The following is a 19,041-nucleotide window of genomic DNA, read 5'->3' as shown; positions in this document are numbered from 1 at the left end:
TCGTGATTTCTCTTACTAATGACTCGACTTCCTGCTCGAGCTTTGCTGTGCTCGGTGGCGGCTCACTAGGAAGCCATCCTCTTGCAAGGATGGCGTCCACAGACTTCCCTCCAGCATAGTAGGCAAGTGCGCCTATAAGTAGCTTCATTTGCATTAATATCTACAGGAACAGGCGAGGCTTCCCGGACAAAAAGGCCCTCAACTCTCTGATCTGAAATGTATTTGATGCGCTGGGTTGTATATACAGTTCATGCGGAAGGGCGAAAGCGCCTGCGTGTGAAAAAATGTCTTGCCTTTGTTTCATTATCACTCATACCTAATCCCCTCCATCCAAGCATATCTGGTGGCTTCGTGTTTCCACTGTTCTGCAGCAGTGTCGACACGCAGCGCAGCGCCTGGCGTAAACTTGTGTCACTCCAATCGGTAACGGGAAAACTCGCCTATTTCCTCATGTATTTCCAGTCCACTGTGTAAGGCTGTAGCTATCCCTATTTGAATTTAAGCTGATTCTAGGTGTAACGCTCTGAATAGAGGGGTCACTGCCTAAATGTGAACGGCTGGGTGTAGAGTGCTTGAAGTCTCTTTCTTCGCAAAAAGTCAGGAAGGCTCATTGGATCACCGTGATCAATCTTATTATGAATTTTAAACACAGTCAACTGTTCATTTGATATACCGCCGCGAAGCGGAGGAGTGCTCATGGGATGGCATCGACAGGGTCCCGCAGGTGTACGAGGCCCCCCGTGATCACCGAAGGCTACGCTGCGCATGAAGTCTGTAACCCGCGCGGCACGAGGAACCCATGATCCACAGAAATCTGATTTCAGCCCCTCTGAACATGCTTAGTATTACCGCGTATCATCGCACCACTTCTCCGAAAGCCACTAATGCCAGGGCGGTGGTGTAACGGCAGTACGTTGTTCTGCCAATGGTGCGAGTTTCCCGCGTCGTTTGTTCGTCCTTCGGGGTTACGAGAAACAATTTAGAAGGCCTGGCACAAATGTGAGGATGCAAATCATGCAGCAGCATCAAGGGGCCCTCGTGCGGCATCTGGGCTCCGCAGCTGCTGGCCTCTGCGTAGGCCGTGTACAGCATCTTGGCGGCAGGCGGCTCCATGGCCTTCCCTCACTGGGGAATCTGAAAAGGACAGACTGCCACCGCTTGACAGGCTCCTCCAGCTTCGCCAGCAGGGGGCCCCCAGTACTTTTGCTTTTTGACAGGGCTCCACACAAACAGGTTGCACCACCGCAGTCTGTGTTTTCCAGCCAGACTTTCACGCCACCTGCTCCCAGAGAGGAGCCTGTTCCCGTGTTCCCGGGGTCAAGGAAGAAACGGGGCACTGCCGGCTTCTTTGAATCATCCTTCGGCTCAAGCTTTTCTGTATCTTCCTCACCAATTCCAGCCCAAAGCACTTCGTCTAATGACGCAGATGAGCCGGCTGCTGACGGCGCTTACCCCGTCGCTGACGGCTCTGAAGGTGCCGGGATGTTCGTCGAGTACAGTGTGGAGTCGGTAAGAGAGGCGTTACGCCGGAAAAATCGCAGCAGTGAAGCCAGGAAGACGGCTGCCGCCACGTCGCAGTCTTCAGCTCTTGGTACAGGATATTGCGTCCAAAAAGGCAATATGAGGGCAGGAACGTGTGCTGTTGGTAATGCGGAAACGACGAGGAAAGACAAGCGGCGGCGCAAAACACTTTTTCAGTCCATGGAGGATGCAGAGCTGGCTGTCGTTACACCTGATGACCTCTCAACCCAGCAGTTGCTCTACGTGCTCGGAAGGGCCTGCATCCTGGCAAGTGCACCGATGAACCATTTAGCGGGAAACGAAGATTCAGATGTGCGCATACTCCCGCCAGAACAGTGGAGGGCGCTCTTCAGGAGCCTCAGAAGGCGAATCCTCGAACTTGACCCCATGGAAATCACGCGGGCTTGCCAAGGCCTTGCATATGCAAATAGAATCATCGACGCCGTATCAAGGAGGCACGCCACTGGCTGTGCATTCGCCTCAGAAAGAGAGGCCGTGGGAGAAGGTAGCGGCTGGTGGGTGGCTAAGGCGGAGTGTGGCGCTGCCTTTGCAGAGCTGCAGAGGCACGTCGCTACACACATTCACCTGCTTCATGGGGACTGCCTCTCAAGAGTCATCTACGCTACTTTGAAGGGTGGATTCCATGAAAGCGTTGGATTTGTAGAGTTTGTCTGCTCCGAAGGTGAGGCCAACGACTGGCGAGATAGGTGCTGTACATGCACTCTAGCTTGTGCAACCGAACACTGACTCAACGCGCGCAGCTTCATTTAAAAAGTGCGCTGTGATCCCTGCTGCTTGCTTGCGCAGTCCTTAGCAGGTTAAACAGCCTTCGGCCTTGGCACGTCTTCCGCATTTTCCAGTCTAGCGTTTCTTCCGCAGAAAACGTCGGTCAGGATTTCATAGTTTCTCTAGCGCAGCATCTGGTCAAGAACCTCGCCTTCCTACCAGCAGAAGTACGACGCGAAGGGCGCATTTCTCGCGTAGACCCTTTTAGAATTGTAGTAGGAAGTTTGTTTTCCGATGTTTGGTCTGTGCCTTGCCCATAGTCGCTGCAGCTAACCACTTAGCTCTGGGGGATGCTGCGTGCTGTACGGCCGCACACACCGATTCGCGGTATGCTGTGAACTTTACTGCGATGTCGATATACTACATTATTTTCACCGAACAGCATGAATGCAGCAAGTACTACTTAAGAAAATGAATACGTCCATAAGACTTCCAGATGTGTGTTGTACTGCTTTTGCAGAGTATAGGGACTCTGATTCCATCTCTCGTTAAATTGAAAATCTTTGAAAGCTCGAGTAACTTGGCCAAACTGAACGTCATTGCAGGGAAGAGGTATATTCGTCCATCACTTACCCATTTCTATGGGCCGTCTGTGTAGGATTCGTTTCCAAGTATTCCCTCCAACTAGCGTTTTAGTACTCCTCCTGATTGCTATTGACTGCATGTCAGGTGACCATCGATCCCCTCTTGTTCGTTTTTGCATGCATGTGTGCATGCGGACCAGAGGACGTGTTTGGCACCAGAGATTGTTCGATGACTCTTGGAAGCAAAAAGTGCGTGTGGTGTTGCAGATTCAGGGGCCTGTCAGAGAGCACACTGCTTGTTACACTGGGAGAGCCATTGCTTTCGTACGGCCTCTTGACGCCCGTGAATGTAGTAAGGCTTTCAAGACTAAGCAGGGGAGGAAGCTAGCCATAGCAGCAACAGCAGCTCCAAACACACACAGGCGCATGAAGGGTCCCTAAAAGCGGTGCATGACGCAGTCGTTGCTGCGGCCTTCACTTTTGAAGCGGCAAATTCGGCTGCGGCGTTAGCTGGTGCAGTATGATTTACACAGCGCCTCCAGGAGCGGTAGAACTAGGATTCTGAGATTCTATACTGTACAGCTTAGCAGTTGCAATGTAGGGTTCATCAAGTCTGCGCGTGCGATGGGTGCAGGTAGCGCTTTTGAAAGGCCTAATAAGAACCAATGCCCCAACGTCGTATCCGGTTCCTCTATCATCCAGTTTTGATGAATCTCTACCATCATGGCATACAGCCTGCGTTGTAAGCCAGCGAGCCGACTAACCGTTTAGGCGGCTAAGTGGCTAGCCACGGGCAATAAGTTTTAGTGAGCTTTACTAGCAAGCTGTCTTTCCGGCGTTGGTGTTTGGAATTGTAGGAAGCCACCACTTTCTCCTTTCATGAGTCCGCACAGGCCAGACCAGAGAGCAGTGCTTGCGCTGCAGGTGTGGTGTCTCTCTTCCTCTTTAGGGACCTGCAGAGAGGGAGGTATTGCATAAAGTCAATAAAGTCTTGTTGCCTCTGAAGAGAATGGAGATGCAAATCCGTCATGGCCACCAACAGGTAAAAAATGGTGAAAATTTCGACTGGACATGACTCATTGATGCACTGATACAGAAATGATCGGATGGAGAGCAGTATACGTAGAGGAATAACCTAGACAATCGGGAACAGGCTGAATCGAAGGACCGAGATGAAGTGTAGACACTATCACGCAGGCTTACAGAAAGATAACAGGGATTTCAGTAATCAGTGATCTCAGCAGAAGGCCACAGCAAATAATTTCCGCTTTCGTTCTTCGCAGCTGTTTGAGAACTTGAGTCCTCCCATTCGTTCGTTTCTAGACAAAGTGCGGCATGCCAAGTTAAAGGTAAGCTGACGCCTCGGACAATGCACGACTTGGTTTGTCTGTCCGCTTCATTACAGAAGGTCTTATAATGTTTATATAGGGAAATTGAATTGAGTGGCTTTGACTTGTCGTCCTGGCCCCTTCTATTGCAGTGGCTTGTCATCATCATTTTATCATTATCTGCCAGGGAACAATTCAAATGAAGGTGCCTTTCTCTTCAGTTGGAGTTCGTCTTTCCTCTCGCGATTACCCAAATTTATCGTATCGTGCGTTCTTTGTACGCCTTCTCCTAGCCCCATATGTCTTTGCCTCTCTGCGGTTTCTCCTCAGTTGAGCAGCTTTGCTCCTCCATTGGAGCAACAGCATGTGAATGCGCCTCTTTTGCGAGTCGCCTCTGCTCTCTATTACCTGCACCCTTCCCTCTACGGTCCATTCTTGCTGGAACTCTCAGACCCTCTGAGCAGAGTTGCGGTCGAATGGGATACCCCATGGCTACTCTTTCCCCCTTGGAACGTACGCATACACTCCCGTTTACAGAACCGTAATCCTAATGATTGTTTTGTGATCTCTCTATCAGTCGTTGAATCCCCTTCACACCAACATTGCCATATACTCGGTGTTGTTTGTCCAGATGCGGCTAAACTTCTCATGCTGCGTTGTATTTCTGTTCACTATGAGTCAAGATTTTTCATGTCATTGTCTGTGGCTTCTGAATTACCAGCAATTCTCCCAAAGGACTTTTGGAGAACAGAGGCACAGGCATTTGCGGGACGAGGGGTGGCAATTAATACTTCTGCCTCTCCGTCCCTTCTTGGAAGCAAAGACTGAGGCAGCAAGGGAAAGGTACATACGTTCAGCGAGCTGAGCACGTCTAGGCACGCTTTATATATGATGCAGTGTATGCTAATGAAGAAACCTTTCACATTGTATTCCGGGCTGCGTCGTTGCAGGTACATTCAGAACGAGCTGACGAGCCGACTCCCCTCTTATTTGAGACGAAATGGTGCGTTGTATATAGCAAATACGCCTGCCGAGCTAATGCCAGAGTAGGTGGGATTACCTGGCCAGCTACTTGCTTCCAGCAACTGGCCGTAATCGCTCCTATATTACTGTGGCCTTCCCCCTGCCCCCCGTCCCGGCAGCTTTTTGCTGCGCGTTTCAAGTGCCTTTTGATTTTTAAGAGAACTCTGGCACTCCTGTGCTAACTTCTAGGAACTCGTACGATTCCTGAACTCGGTTGCTTCATTGGATGGCAACAGAAACATGGAATGGCAAGTGTGTTCTGCTGAACATGCAGCCATTGTTTTTCCACTCGATACGCAACGCCTGGAAACTAGAAAAATACAATATGCGGCCACCTGCAGTGCACCGCACTTATCTGCAAGTGATAGCAGTAAGTAGCAAGCTCTCCACAGTTTCAACGGCGAAGGCTTTAGCTAGCACGGTAGGCGCTGCACTAGATTTGTAAACAGAAACTTTGCTTCATAGTGAAGCTTGGAATTGATCCCGACGAGAATAGGCATTTGGCCTTAGTGGGGTCATTACAGGATTTTGTGAATCACGTTACCTGTTTTCCCCTTGCTCGCTTTTGCGGTTCGCCTTGTGCATGTACGCTTGTTTGATCATCTTGAGGATACAAGTACCGCTGATTAACTAGCCAGCTAGCCCTATGCGGCGATCCCCCTCTCTTCTCCTTCTTATAAGCTTGTAGCTCATATCGCTCCCTTTCTAGAACAACAACGCTCGTCCCCGTCATTATATACAGGAACAGCAAAACCCTAGGAACCCTACTACCGCAAACTGCTGAATGCAGACGATAGATATCAGATGGAAGAATCTCTGATTGTAGCGAGAATGTTGTGCTTCGTGCCAGTCGTTTTCCAAAATTGCATAGACACCCTGTCCTCCCTATTTCTTGCGTGTCACCATTCCTTTTTGCCAAAAGTGTAAAATAAGATCTGGATAAGGGAGGAAGCTAGAAGGATACTTCCCTATTAATAAGTTCCACGCTGTACCCATCAGGGTCTAGCACGAAGGCGATGCCCCTCATTTTTCCATCCTAGAAAGCACAGCAACAGCAACAACGGGATAAAGGGGAAACATAAAGAAGGCACGTTTTGCATCTGCACGCAGGCCGTAGCGCTGCAACACCCAATAGCCGCAGATGGCCCAATTACCAAACACCACAGAAGCAAATTTCTGCGTAGGACCGGGTGCATTTTTAGTCACGAACACTTCATATGTATCACCGCACTTGTGGTCTCTTCCGGAACTTCACTCCGGCCGCTTCAAGTTCTTCGCATGCCTTTTCCAGATTATCACAGAGCATTCCAATGTGTCCGAATCCTTGAGGGGCGTCGTTTCCGTTGTGGTAACTAAAAGCCGCATCGTTCTCTGTCCCATGATTGTGCGTTAGCTCCAATACTGGCATCCAGAGGCTCTTCACGAAGGACGGTGCGTCGGGACCCTGGGTGCGCACAGCACAGTACCGATAGGGCGCTACATGGGGAGATAGAGCGAGAAAATTTTGAAAAGGCACACTTCAGCTGCGAACAACATACTTTCGACGAAAATGCATAGAAGAACAAAACTGCAGCAATCTAGTAAGTCGTGCATATCCCTCACCTCAGGATCAGGGGGAGTTGCACCTGGTTCCAAATGAGCAAGGAAATAGTTGGTGAAATCCTCTTTCTTGCTTTTCAACAAAAGCTTCATCCCGAGAATGTCGCAGTAAAACTTGAGTGCCTTTTCAGGGTCTTTTACGCGAATCATGGTTTGAGAAAGATTGAATTTTTCTGGGAATGGACAAGATGGACTTCTGTTGCAGAGCTCTATCCAATAGCCATCCGGGTCCAGGGCAAACGCAATCGTTTTCATGCGACCCTCATGCGGTCTTTTTCGAAACGCCACACTGAGATACAGCGATGCCAAACCACAAGCGTTCACGAAGCCAAAGCGAATTAACAAGGGGAAATATGGACAGAAGGGCACATTGAACACTAAAATAGAGGCAACAGACAAGGGAAAAGACTGCTTTCGGGAAAGAGCTGTAGACAAGCAGGGGAGAAGAAGAATCCGGCATGCCACGCCTCCATTTACCCTTCTTTCTCCAGTTCCTCCGACACTTGAACGACATCGGGACAATTAAAGGCAATATGCCCAAATCCTCTGTGTGGCTCTTCATTTCCGTTGTTAACTCGGAAATTCGGGTCTTTCTCACTGCCATGGTTGTGCGTCAGCTCCAAACAAACACCCTGCACCACGAGCACGCAGCCTTCAAATGCTGGAGCTCCGCCAAGCATTTACTATTGGTTGTCCGTCTCTGACCCTGCCTACATTACCAACCCCGAGAGAGAAACACCTGTAGATGTGTGTAGAGAGAGAATATATTACAAAAATGGAGGGGGGGAAGTACGCAGCCTGAGGAAGAGGGACCCAGAAAAATCAGAGGAATAAATCCCTGCCTATCAGATTGTATTTTGGGTACATTATTGACGCTGCTTCTTCCTTTTGCGCAGATCTTTGCCTTTCTTCAGATCTATTCGCCCCTTACGTTCATGTTCCACAGGTATCTCTCGGATTCTCGAGTTCCAGGCGTGGGGAGGGTCGCTCCGTCCCTAGGCCTCTCTAGGAAGAAGAGGGAAAAGCCTGCTTCATCGAACGTGTATTTATGAATCTGAGCGAACACCTCGCAAGGAGGAGATGGCCGTTCCCGAAGTCATTGTCTGGTGTGCATTTCGCCCAGCAGGCTCGCAACTTGTACTACCGCCCGTTATCCGTTCTGGCTGGACAGCAACCACCAAGAGTGGCAGAATGAGAGTGGTGCGGAAAACCATCCTAAAGAAGGTGGGTAACACCCGCTAATTTGTAGAGAATAGCATTGGGCAAGCCAGCGAGAAGACAGAACTCTTGGTGGAGAGCTGCAATGCAAGAGAACTGGGCCCACTCCGCAGTGCATGGTGACCGTACCAGCTTCATGCCAAAGTGTTTTTCATAGAATGGCACAGAAATCGCAGGATCCTTGATCCTCAGCATGGTTTGCTGCCAGGAAAAGCCGTATTTCTCCCCGATAGAGCGGAAACCCGCAGAGGCGGTCGCCCCCGACATTGTGGATATTCTCTAGCTTTGCACACGCTTAGACTACGAAAGGACCCTTCTTGCTTCTTTTTTTAAAGGGCTAGCACAGTTTTGCGGCAGAGGTATCCATAGTCGAAAGAGCAGCACGGTGCACCGAGGGCGTCCACGGCCGAAGGCGTATATGCAGCCAACACCAGCGGCAGCAGGCACACACGTGCGGCCAAAAGCGCTCCGACGCGGTTTACTCCATAAAAACAGGAGTATAATGCATTTAGGAATACGCGTCACATTTCCAGTGTGCACGCCTTTTGTCAGCTTGCAGCACGTGGCAGCGAGCCCGCGAGGCTCGGCCGTCTTGAGTCTGCCAGGGGTCTGTTGGAGGCACAGGTCGCAATTATCCAGCCTCCCCGGAATCGGAGCATGAACAGAAACTCTATTAGGAGCAGCCGTGTCAGGGAGACCTGTTCCTTACAGTCCGACGAGGGAACCCCATTTCCCTAGCTGGCTGTAGACATACTAACTAGCATTGTCACTGGTTTCTTCCTGCCTCAACGCACGCTTCCTCACCATGAAAACCTGGTCCAGATAGAGGGGAATTCCAGCCAAATTCTACGTCATCCGCCAACCGGGGGGTTCAAATCGTGCCCAGCGTCCAGCGATCGCCTCCGCGCTTGCTTGCCTGCAGTACCAAGCAGTACGCGAACGCCTCAACGTGTCCCAGCTTCTAACCCGCGGTTTAGCTTCGCCCCCTATGAGCCAATGGCGCAGCAAAAAAAGAAGAATGCGTCTGGGGAGGAGCCAGACACAGGCGAAATAAAAAGGGATGCGCTCCATGGACCTATGAAATCCCTGGACGCGAAACCGATCAAGATGCAACGCTTGCTCTGTCTTGGCGCCGTAATTTGGTGAGTCGGATCAGCCAATACGCATATTTCCCCGTCTCTACCCCCGAGAAGTCCGCTTGCCCTAAATGGATGTTTGTATGCTCGCTTCGTTCGCACTTGCCTGCTCTGAGAGGTATTTTCTCCGAGCAAGCGCCATGGGAAAGATCTTCTGGTGTTGCTAGTGGCATCTTCAGCTTTTGGGTTACTGCCACCTCTCGCCTTAATATTTCAGTGATTGTTTTCTTCTGTCTAGTTGGGCGGGTCGGCTTGATGTATGCAACCTTTCAGGGCGATAACCACGCTCTTCCTGTGGAGGCGTTTCCGCCTCACTTTTGAAATGAGTGAAGATCAGCAACCCCTCACACTCTTTTCGGAGGTCATAAAAGCTGCGATGATACTTTGGAAGCTGTAGATAAACTTAGAGTTTGACTCTTGCCCGTCCAAGAGATTTCTTGCTGATGAAACCTTTCCAGAGTGTAAAACTCGCAAAACAGAAATAGTGTCAGATGAAAAATGAAGAGGAACCGCTCTTTGTGGCTTGTCCCCAGAACGCGATGTATTATTCGTACTATCTGGACGTAATTCGTGCCCCCTCTTCCCTTCAAGCCATCGCGACTCTCATGTAAGTTTTCACTAGTTCAAGGCCACAACTTCGGCTTTGAGGTTCAAAGTTTACGGTTCAGAGGTATTTCGCCCTTTGCTTCGTGGCAGGCGAGATCAGCGGTCCGAACACCCGACTACGATTAATGCTCTCGAGCGCTTCAACATCTACCCAGGTAATCCTTCGGCCAAGTTCCACCGTCTCGCGGCTTCCCGTCTCTGAATACACAAGCTCGGGCCATAGCACGCTGTTAGGGCTGTTGGGAAGTCGGAATTTTGGCAAAATTTTGTACTTAATGGGGATACAGGAAGAGTTGAGGCGAAAGAACGAACCGTCTCATGCACTTGGCTGGGATCAGGATTCTGTGAAATCTGACCTTCGTGGGACTTGATTTCACATGTCGTACCTACCACAGCCTCACGAATTTGATAGTCCTATAAGAGTGCATACCCTAGCAAATTAGCATTCCGTCTTCTTCCTGCCTTCTATGTTTTGTTTCTCTCTGCCCTCTGCCTCTTCAACGTGCGATTCCGGCAGATCGTTGCGTCCTCTTCTGGCCCCAGATAATTTTTTCATGGTTTTTTGTGCAACTCTCTACCTTCCCAGAGCTGAAGAACCCAAGACTCAGAAGAGTACGTGGGAACTTGTCCTCATGGCTGCTCCTTGAGCTTCGCTGTTTTTGCATATGTGCTGCGCAGAACTATTGTTGGGTCTGATTTACCGCTTTCTCCGGCATTGTTTCTCACCTTCAACTCTCGAGCTCATCGCCAGAACGCCTTTCAATTTTTACGCCGCGACAAGTCAGGCACACAACACAAACAAACTAGACCGCCCTTACGTCCAAAGGCTCATTGCCTAGTGGTCTGAGCGTGAAGAGGATTCCATTCCTGCGTTATGGGGGGGCGTTGAACAGGCGCTTAGTCGTCGCTATGTTGCCGTTGAGGATCTTTTGTTGCTGTGGCTTGGGATGCTTGGGCCGCTAGTAGGGCTCCTAGGGCGCCTTTCTTTAGCGTCAGCAGCGAGGCGTTTTGGGGCTGTCCATGGCGTAGCTTGTTCAGCCTATGGGCGTGCGAGTGTGCGTGTAATTCAGTCTTTTGGTTCCAAGCCTTTGGCGTAGCCTGCGTCTGCGTGCTAGCTGCCTGCCTCGGTACGTTGAGACAGGTTGAAGGGGCTCCGATATTCATAACATACGTATACGGGATTGAGCGTGTAATGTATTCCTGCAAGAAGAAACCCCACTACGCAGAAACAGTTCTTTTGGTATTGGACTTAGGAGAGGCAGAGTAGGGCCCATGTGAATCCACACGCTTTTCTTATATTGCCCGATAATCCTGCCTTACAATGCGTCTTTTCCTCGTTCCTTGTGTTTGTTTCCTCCGGTCAATTGCGTTTCGCGATCGGTGGCTGCCTCTTGTCTGACAATATCGGCTGGTGGTTTGTGTGGGTGGCTAGTGCAGGAAACAGCTTGTTGTGCGGCATCTGTTGCTATGGTTTTTTTATGGGAAATTTCTATCACCGTCTTATTCTAAGAACGGACGGTACGCGTTCAACTCTCATACAAGCCAATAGAGGGAGAAGTGGCTGTGAGATCTTCTTGCTAGCACCAAAGAGCTGCCACCTGCTACACTGGTGGCAAATCGGCGGATGGAACAAAGCATATTTGCTATTCTTCCTGCTGCACCCTTTGGACAATTTTGTGATTACAGCACTGGCACTACGCGAGCACTGGGGATTGCCGTTTCTCTGGCTGAATATGATAGCCCTCTTCGTCATGCTGCAACGACACATGAAGAAAAATCAACAAGCCAAGGTAAATTGAACTTTGCCTGGCAACCCAATCAAGGAGCTTGCGCCAATTTTGTTAGTATCATGTTTGGCGCGCTCTCATCTTCGGTGCACCACTACAACCAACTGACAGTGTCCTCGTGCAACAAAAATATGCCCAAACATGCGCCCCCCCTCTTTCCCTCCTTCTCCGTATACATTGAGACCACTGCAAGTCAACTAGGTTGCTTTCGTCTTTCGAGACCATCCGCGTTCTGCGAAAACCGGTGGCAGCAAACTATATATGCAAGTGCATGAAACCTTAAGCACCGTGGTACGGAGGTAGAAAAGTTTCCCATGACACTGGCTCTTTGCTGCACTCACGCAATTTTCTGCTGTTTGTTTAAATGGAATTTCGTAGATATGGGGGCCTCTGCTGACCGCCTTCTTCACTGCTAGCGGTCTAATGCTCGCATGGCAGTTCGGTGTCTTTATCCTCACAACTCAAGTAAGCACAAGACAGGCAACTTTCCGTTAATGTTCTGTTTCAAGCCACATATTATATTTGCCGTTTTCTTCTCTTTCCTTTTTCCTTTGTATTGCCTGTCATCTTCCTGGCTATGGTCATCGCCTGGGATTTCCGCCAATACACCACATTCTAATGGTGCGGCTGACCTGGATTTTCGTTCTTCTGGTCTTGACAGCCTTTATGCTTGTTTGCCCTGCCCTTAGCTCGTTATCTGCGGACTCATGCACTGTGCGCTGGGGCTTTTTTCTTGTGAGCACTTGCTTGCAGGTTGCAGCACTCTTCGGAGTGTGTCTGCTGGGCTATCCGCTCTCGATCGTGATTCGCCGCATAGTTTCTTTTTACTTACTGTCTTTTGCTTCTGTGTTCCTCCTCATGTTTGCCCCAAATTACTTGGTACGTATACACGCACCATTCACATTAAGAGCTGTAGGTCAGTGCCTCTGTTCCTGGAAGTTCTGCGAATATTGATCGATGCGGATAGAGAGCCATCGAGTCGTTCCATCGCAGAAATACAAAAACCTTTGATGCTGCACGACCGACGCTACAGAAACAGAGTGATGGCTCTTTTTTGCGGCATCATGAAATTTATGCCATTATTTCACTTTTTTTACAGCTCATCAGTAGCCCCTTTCCATATGCCCCTTCCAGTATACCCCTTAGATTAGATCACTTTTCCACTAGTGAAATCACCCATTCAACAGCTGACTTGTCCGTATTTGCTTACTCTCTTCGCACTACCTCAAGCTTTTTGTTCAAGTTCTGCCTTATCGTGCCTCTATGCCACTGTCTGTTGCGTCACAGGCCTTCTCCTTCTTCCCACATGTCGCAGTGTCGGTGCTCTTCAGTTTATGGTGCCTCTCGCGTCTTTCCGCCTCCCCGCGCAATTTTCTCTTCTGGCTCCTAGCAGTGGACTTCCGGAGGGGTGCTGTTGCCGTGGGCGTCTGCGGGCTCATCCGATGCGCGCTTATTCCGTACGCCGATGTGTTTCATTCTCCTTCTCAATGACTTTGCATCTGCACGATCAACCCCCTTGCGTAATTCCAAGCTATTCCATATCGTGAAATCGGGCGGGAACACATCCCTTGCTCTGCTTTTATCAAAAGTGAATGTGAAGAGGAATCCCACATATTGCACATTTTGCACCCTTAGAGATGACAGCCAGCTGGAGTAGACACTTTCTCTACAAGCAACATGGAAATGCTACCTAGTAAAAGACCACTTACCTAAGCTTGCCTACATTTTGTAGACATGCTGCATACAATACAGCTTTTTTGAAATGTCATTACAATTTTCCTCTCGAGTGAATTAAGCTGCACTTGGATTGGCGTCTACGACACTCGTGTGGTCGTTCGTTGCTCTCCACGACGAACATCTAAGTATTATTTTGCGTTGCACGTTTCATTTCTTGATGACTCTCTTTTGTCATTTTCCCTTGGTGCTTGCTGCTCCCGCAGTTTTGAAAAAGATGACGCTCACGTATTTCGCATTCTGTTGCATCACCTGGGTCTTTCGGAAAGCACGTTTGACAGCAGCATTTACATGCTTGGGCACACAGTGCGTCCCGTGCACCTCCGCCGAGCTCTGCCTTATGCCTTCTTCCCTTGAACGACCCCATTATTGCTCTCCTGAGCACTTCTGTGTCACTCATTTATTCCTTCTCTTCTCTTTAACGGCACATGAATGCGGCCTCGAATTTGCGTCTCTTTATGCCAGAAGCCTTGATGAATGTTTGCACTGGATGTCCTCAGGAGTTTCTTCCTTTGAATGCCAATTTGGCGAGCCACATAAAATCCTCTGGAGTTCTGTTTTTCTCCTGCCCAATCGCGGTAATCGTGATGATTTTCCTTGGAAGAGAAATCTTCCTGCTGCACCGCCTGACCTGCAAAAACTGGAAAGTGTTTCTGCAGTTTGATGAAGGGCTTGAAGGCTTCAGAGGAGATGAAAAGCAGAATGCAGTAGTGCCGTGAGTAGAATGCGAAAGCAAAGGTACCCTGTTCGGCTTACCAAAAGGGGACAGCATTCATGAGGGATGTTGCACCATGTGCTCTTTGCATTATTGAGACACCCCAGTGTGTCAGCTTTTTTCGTCAAAATATTGGTCTAAATAAGAATTGTGTGACGGTTCCAGCATGCAGCATTCGGTGGTGTATGCTCTTCCTTTTCTTCGACGTTTTTAGGGAGGAGACCAAGAGCGATGAGAGGCTTTCCGAAGAGCATCGAAAGCTCGAAGCGTTGATTGGCGAGAATTTGAGGTTGCGAAAGCCGGTAACTTCATTTGTTATACTGCTTGTTTCCCTTTAGGAGGAAAGCAACGCTGTTCGTCTGGGCAGTTACTCGAGTATACCCATTGATCTTGTTACGGTGCCTCCATGCTGGGAATCTGGTTCAGGCAAAGACTGCAAAGCCTAGCACTGAGGTCGAAAATGTCTTTGAAGACAACAAGAAGCAGACACCAGACGAGCAGTTCATAGCAGCCCTGTGCCCAGGCCTTTGCTATCTTTTCCTCCAGGCATGTAAAAGACTTTTGTGACCTATTAGCTCGCAGACTTGACCATCTTTGCTGCTGCTACGTCACATTGTTTTCTCTACTTCTTTGGCTCTGTTTATTATGAATTGGCTGGCAGCGGTGGGCTTTAGAGAGGTACAGGAATTTGTCTGCTTTCGCGAGATCTGATTTCGGGTCCTTGCTTAGGGTTGTGGTGGTTGTCTTTATACGACTTCAGACGCTGTGCTTCACCGCCTTAATGCTGCTGATTGCACGCTTACGCGTTTTGGCGTTGCCTTTGCTTTGCCTGTTTGCCTCACTCATCGTCTCTGCGGATTTCTGGCGCGCCTCCATAGAGCGGCTTCTCTCGGCTGTCTCGTAAGGCATGCTATGGGCTATGGCATTACTACTAGCGCAATGCAAACACTCCAATAAACCTAGGGCCTTGCTGTTTGCTATGTAAGGAAATCGGCTTGCGGTTTGTAAGCGGTGTGGTGCAGGCTTCCACAAGCGTCACGGCGGTCCGTTGGACCCAGGGCAAAGAGGGTGCTTAAGATTATTGCGTTTTTTGTCTTGGCCCCCCTCTCGCTGACACCCTTTTACATAAAGATTCCGCTATCTGAAATGCTGACGCCTTTTCCTTCCCTGGAGAATGCGAATAACCCCAGCAAGCAAAGGCTCGTCGAGTGGCTGTAAGATTTTACGCCTGAATTTATTTCTAGTGGGCGATCCTGTTTGCGGTCTAGAGAGTTGCTGTAGATGAACAGTGGAAGAAGGAAATAAAGAGCTTGCTGGGCGTATTTTCGATCGTTGCATAGCGAAAGATGGGTACTGATTATGCCGAATCCTCCCTATCACCTACAGAAATTTGCCGCCTTTTACATATCCTCTGTCATCCAATGCATGCTTTTTGCACCTGTGATTTCCCGTCCACACGCAGCTCAAAAAATATTCCACCCGGGTCTGGCGTTATGGGGGACATGACAACTTCTGCCTTTTTGCGGGCGGCTCTCCCCTCAATTCGAATTGTCGTCCATCCGCAGTACGAAAATGTCGTAATCCGAAAGCGGGTGGGCAACTGACACGAAACTGCGAAGGCAACAGCAACGGCCAACTCTTGCTATGCCTGCCTGTAGCGTCTTTCTAAAAAGGTCTCATAATTATATTTGTGTAATTTAATGCCCAAGTATCTACTGCCTACGGCATTCCTAACGAAATACTTTTGTGTTCTGCTTTCTGCATTATGCTCTGCGCTATCGTTTGACTTTCATTCATTTGATTTTCATTCATTTGATTTCTACTTGCCTTTGGCATAGCAGTATGTTTTCTGTTTATCCAAGCTTATGGGATTCACAAGTGGTGGCGCCTGCGCGAAGGATGGGCGATGCTGCCTCCGCCCTTGTGCGCACTGCATGCCATGGGCAGCTTGCTCAAGCTGGCATGACGCTGGCTTTGATTTGACGTCTAGTCATCTTTCTACCATGCGTCTGACTCGGCGCAGGTGCAGTTGACGTACGGAGGAGCGGCCTGTCCGTCAATGCCGCTGTACAACCAGCAGCTGAGAGATGTGTACAAAGTTGACTTCCTTATTCAAAACAGTTTCCGGTGTGCTGGTAAGTCCAGCAAAAACTAATTTTTATTCAGCACAAAGGGATACATAAAGGCATTTTAAGGATGAACCACATTTCTTGTCCTGGCTGTCAGCACTCTAGGCCGAGCTCTGCTCTGGCCAGAGACAACCCCCTAATGCATTCTACACACCCATTTCCCCAAAGTCTCCGGATTTCGCAGTGTTGTCTTCATCTTCATTCTTTATTCGTTCCGTCAGCCAGTAGAGCAGTGCTTAGAGCAGCGGCCTTCCGTATGCCATCATGCCCGCAGATGTACGCTGTTTGTACGCGCAGTAGCGTTTTGGTGGTTAATACGCCTTTTGTCTGCGCACTTCTAGGCTTTTCATGCTGTTTGATTGCTTGTGTAGCCTCCAGAGCGTCTCGCGCGTCTGATGTGACTTTACTTTTCCTTCTCAGTTCCTCCGAAAGGCCGGACATCCGTATTTGACGTTGCGGACAAGATCGATGCGTTTAATTTTAAGTGTCCCGCTGGCACTGCACGGGAACAAAGGTTTTGTTTCCGGACCCTGTTTGATAATAACCGCTTTTTCAGTCTGGTGTATGCAAACGAAGAGTTCTCCATCCTTCAGCGGCTGGACGAGCCGATGGTGGATCAGCTCGCTACCGAGACCCCGACGGCAACCAGCCAGGAGTACTTGTCCTTCAACTGGAAGGAAAAAGTGAGAAAACACGTGTTCATGTGTGAACTGGGTATGTTGACGTAAGCACCTAAAGATATGGGAGCCGATATTCTCGGTTCTGTGTGCGTGTGTCTCCAGATAATGCAAAAGAGTAGCTGGGAACCGTGGATCAGACGGTGCAAGATGTAAACAATGCTGCTTCTTAATAACATCCGTTTCCCACCCCGCAGTCGGTGTACTCCACCAGTCTCTCTGAGTGCACCCTCCCCGCAACTGTCTCGTTCTTTATTCGTGGTTCCTCCGAAAGTAAAGAGTGAGATGGATGCATTTCGTTGTTCAAGTTTGCGATGCTGCAAACCCGTGGTGCCGTTTCGTCGCAGGACCGACCCCCACTGCGGAGCGAACATCGCGGGAGTAGGCCTGCGAATGCTCGAAAAGCACGGCCTGAAGGATGTAAGACAAGGCAGTCTGCTTCTGGGAATGCTGGTTCATACCAAAGGGTTTGGGGTCTCATTTGCTTTGGCGCCTAGTATCCGTCTTGGCGGCCATGTCGAGGTTTATTCTCAGGTTGCTTCCTTGCTTCATTCTTTGGCCCTCGAACATTTTAGCGACCCAGAGACAACGGAACAATACGCTCTTTTCCTCGACTTCAACCTGCATTCGCCTGCCGCCGCTGAAAAGTACTACCGGGCAAGTGTCTAAGGCTGTCTGTTTCTGCCCGTCAGAGGCGCAGAAGTTTCATGTGGTGTCGTATTTCGGTTGCCCCCTGGTGGCTTCTCTCTAGAGTCACTTAAAGTAATGCAGCAACATTCAGGTGCATTAGAGAAAAATCACACCTATTTGTACTCGTATTTCTGGCGTGTTACCGGCGCATTCCGTTTTTTTCTGCAGATGGCTGCGTCTACGCAGTCTCCTTCACTGGGTCGAGCGGTACAATACGCTCTATACCTTCAGGAGAACAGCAAAGACGATGATCTGTACATTCAGGCTCTAGATGGCGTTGCAAAGTGAGCTTGAGAGACTGAGCTGAAGTACAGGGGAGCAAGGGACACATCCAGAGGCCTACACCGCATCGCGCACTGCCCGCATGTCGTCCTTCATAAATAACAGACTTATTTATTATGCAACACTACTTGTTGCTAAGGCTCTTTTCCGAACACGGCCCGAGGCAACCTCCTCGTCAACACATGTATCGTGGCAAATCCTTTTGCCACTTGTAAAGTGCGCCCGTTCTCTCTAAGGTACTGTTTCCCGTACTTCATCCCTCGTGTTTGGGTGCAACATCTGGTGTGCTTGTTCGTTTTAGTACCGCATCACTGCTCTCCCTCCCTCGTTCTGAACTTCTGGAGGAAACTGACAATATCTGCCGCGGGGCTGTTTTGTTGCAACACATCGCTGGGGACTCCCGTAAGGTGCCGGCACGTGTGCAGGAGACGTATCAGCGGAGACCTTTGACCTCCAAGCCCAAGCAAGGAAATAGTTTTAGTTGCAGCCAACATAAAGCTCCTTATGAGTGCCTATCATTTGGCGCTTGTCGCCTTCCATCCATTTATGCCCTTTTCCTGCCGCCGGATGAGCAAATCGATGCGAGAGCGAAGCGTGCAACGCAGATCCTGTGACCCTTTTTCCCCATATCAATGTCGCTTCATCCTTTTATCTTTTTTCGTTTCTTTTCGCACTGTGTACTGTAGGATATGAGATATCTGCAGCGAAGAGAACTCGCTTCAGCGAATCCGCCCACATTTTGTGGCATAAGGCCCGGGTATCAAAACCACCCGAATGAATCATGAGACGTCCAGAGACTCAAGATATAGCCGCTGATCCTTGCTCTCCATCTTGGTTGTTAATAACTCGAAGTGCTTTTCGCTCCATCAATGTCCTATGGAAACCATTCGTTCGCTATGCGGTCTGCATTTTCAGGAAATTAACATCCAGAGCAGCTGCGTTGTCCGCCACTGGCAACTCTTTGAGGGAACAAAGCTGCGCACGTTTAGGCAAATCGTTCACTTTCTTGTGGGGGATATCTCAGGAGGACTAAAGGCATGAAACAAATGGGAAAGCACCTTCATACTACCGTTTACTTTTATTCCGCCTCTGCGGTTGCATCCCTGCGTCCTTGCTTGCACCTGCTTTCGTCCCGGTTTTTATTCTACTGTTACGTACATTCACGCGAGCTGCAGAGACAGGCAGATGTGCGGCTTCGACACCCTGTGCTCCTTGCTCGAAGTTCACCCAATTCTCTTGCGATTCGTGTATTCACGCTTCTCATGTCTGCATAGCCTTAGCTATTG

The 19,041-nt window shown here is 49.5% G+C and overlaps 3 protein-coding genes across 3 annotated transcripts; 2 read left to right on the top strand and 1 right to left on the bottom strand.

Annotated features, from left to right (window-relative positions):
- The first annotated feature begins 925 nt into the window (after positions 1-925).
- On the top strand, positions 926-5,024 carry LOC34619377. Its single transcript, XM_026336394.1, has 10 exons — positions 926-999; positions 1,143-2,203; positions 2,329-2,474; positions 2,768-2,859; positions 3,099-3,183; positions 3,466-3,573; positions 3,799-3,873; positions 4,115-4,180; positions 4,490-4,672; positions 4,881-5,024. The coding sequence occupies exons 1-10, from the start codon at positions 926-928 to the stop codon at positions 5,022-5,024; spliced, it is 2,034 nt and encodes a 677-aa protein (XP_026192179.1).
- Positions 5,025-6,134: 1,110 nt separating this feature from the next.
- LOC34619378 (lactoylglutathione lyase) lies at positions 6,135-8,266 on the bottom strand. Its single transcript, XM_026336400.1, has 6 exons — positions 8,129-8,266; positions 7,713-7,835; positions 7,259-7,413; positions 6,785-7,070; positions 6,414-6,626; positions 6,135-6,218 (listed from the first exon to the last, which is right to left on the bottom strand). The coding sequence occupies exons 1-6, from the start codon at positions 8,264-8,266 to the stop codon at positions 6,135-6,137; spliced, it is 999 nt and encodes a 332-aa protein (XP_026192185.1).
- A 729-nt stretch (positions 8,267-8,995) lies between these two features.
- On the top strand, positions 8,996-18,796 carry LOC34619379. Its single transcript, XM_026336393.1, has 21 exons — positions 8,996-9,141; positions 9,409-9,496; positions 9,669-9,742; positions 9,832-9,896; positions 11,428-11,531; positions 12,282-12,407; positions 12,816-12,985; positions 13,469-13,568; positions 13,763-13,977; positions 14,192-14,279; positions 14,404-14,492; positions 14,707-14,877; positions 15,440-15,569; positions 16,001-16,112; positions 16,527-16,789; positions 16,889-16,935; positions 17,359-17,440; positions 17,642-17,757; positions 18,057-18,157; positions 18,442-18,512; positions 18,671-18,796. Exons 1-21 carry the CDS (start codon positions 8,996-8,998, stop codon positions 18,794-18,796), a joined length of 2,484 nt encoding a protein of 827 aa, XP_026192178.1.
- Positions 18,797-19,041: the final 245 nt, after the last annotated feature.

The sequence above is a fragment of the Cyclospora cayetanensis genome, unplaced genomic scaffold, assembly GCF_002999335.1.
Source record: "Cyclospora cayetanensis isolate NF1_C8 unplaced genomic scaffold, CcayRef3 CcayRef3_contig_125, whole genome shotgun sequence".
NCBI classification, from domain to species: Eukaryota; Apicomplexa; class Conoidasida; order Eucoccidiorida; family Eimeriidae; genus Cyclospora; species Cyclospora cayetanensis.
The sequence above is the reverse complement of the archived record's forward strand: the minus strand, read 5'-3'. Positions and strand labels throughout refer to the sequence as shown.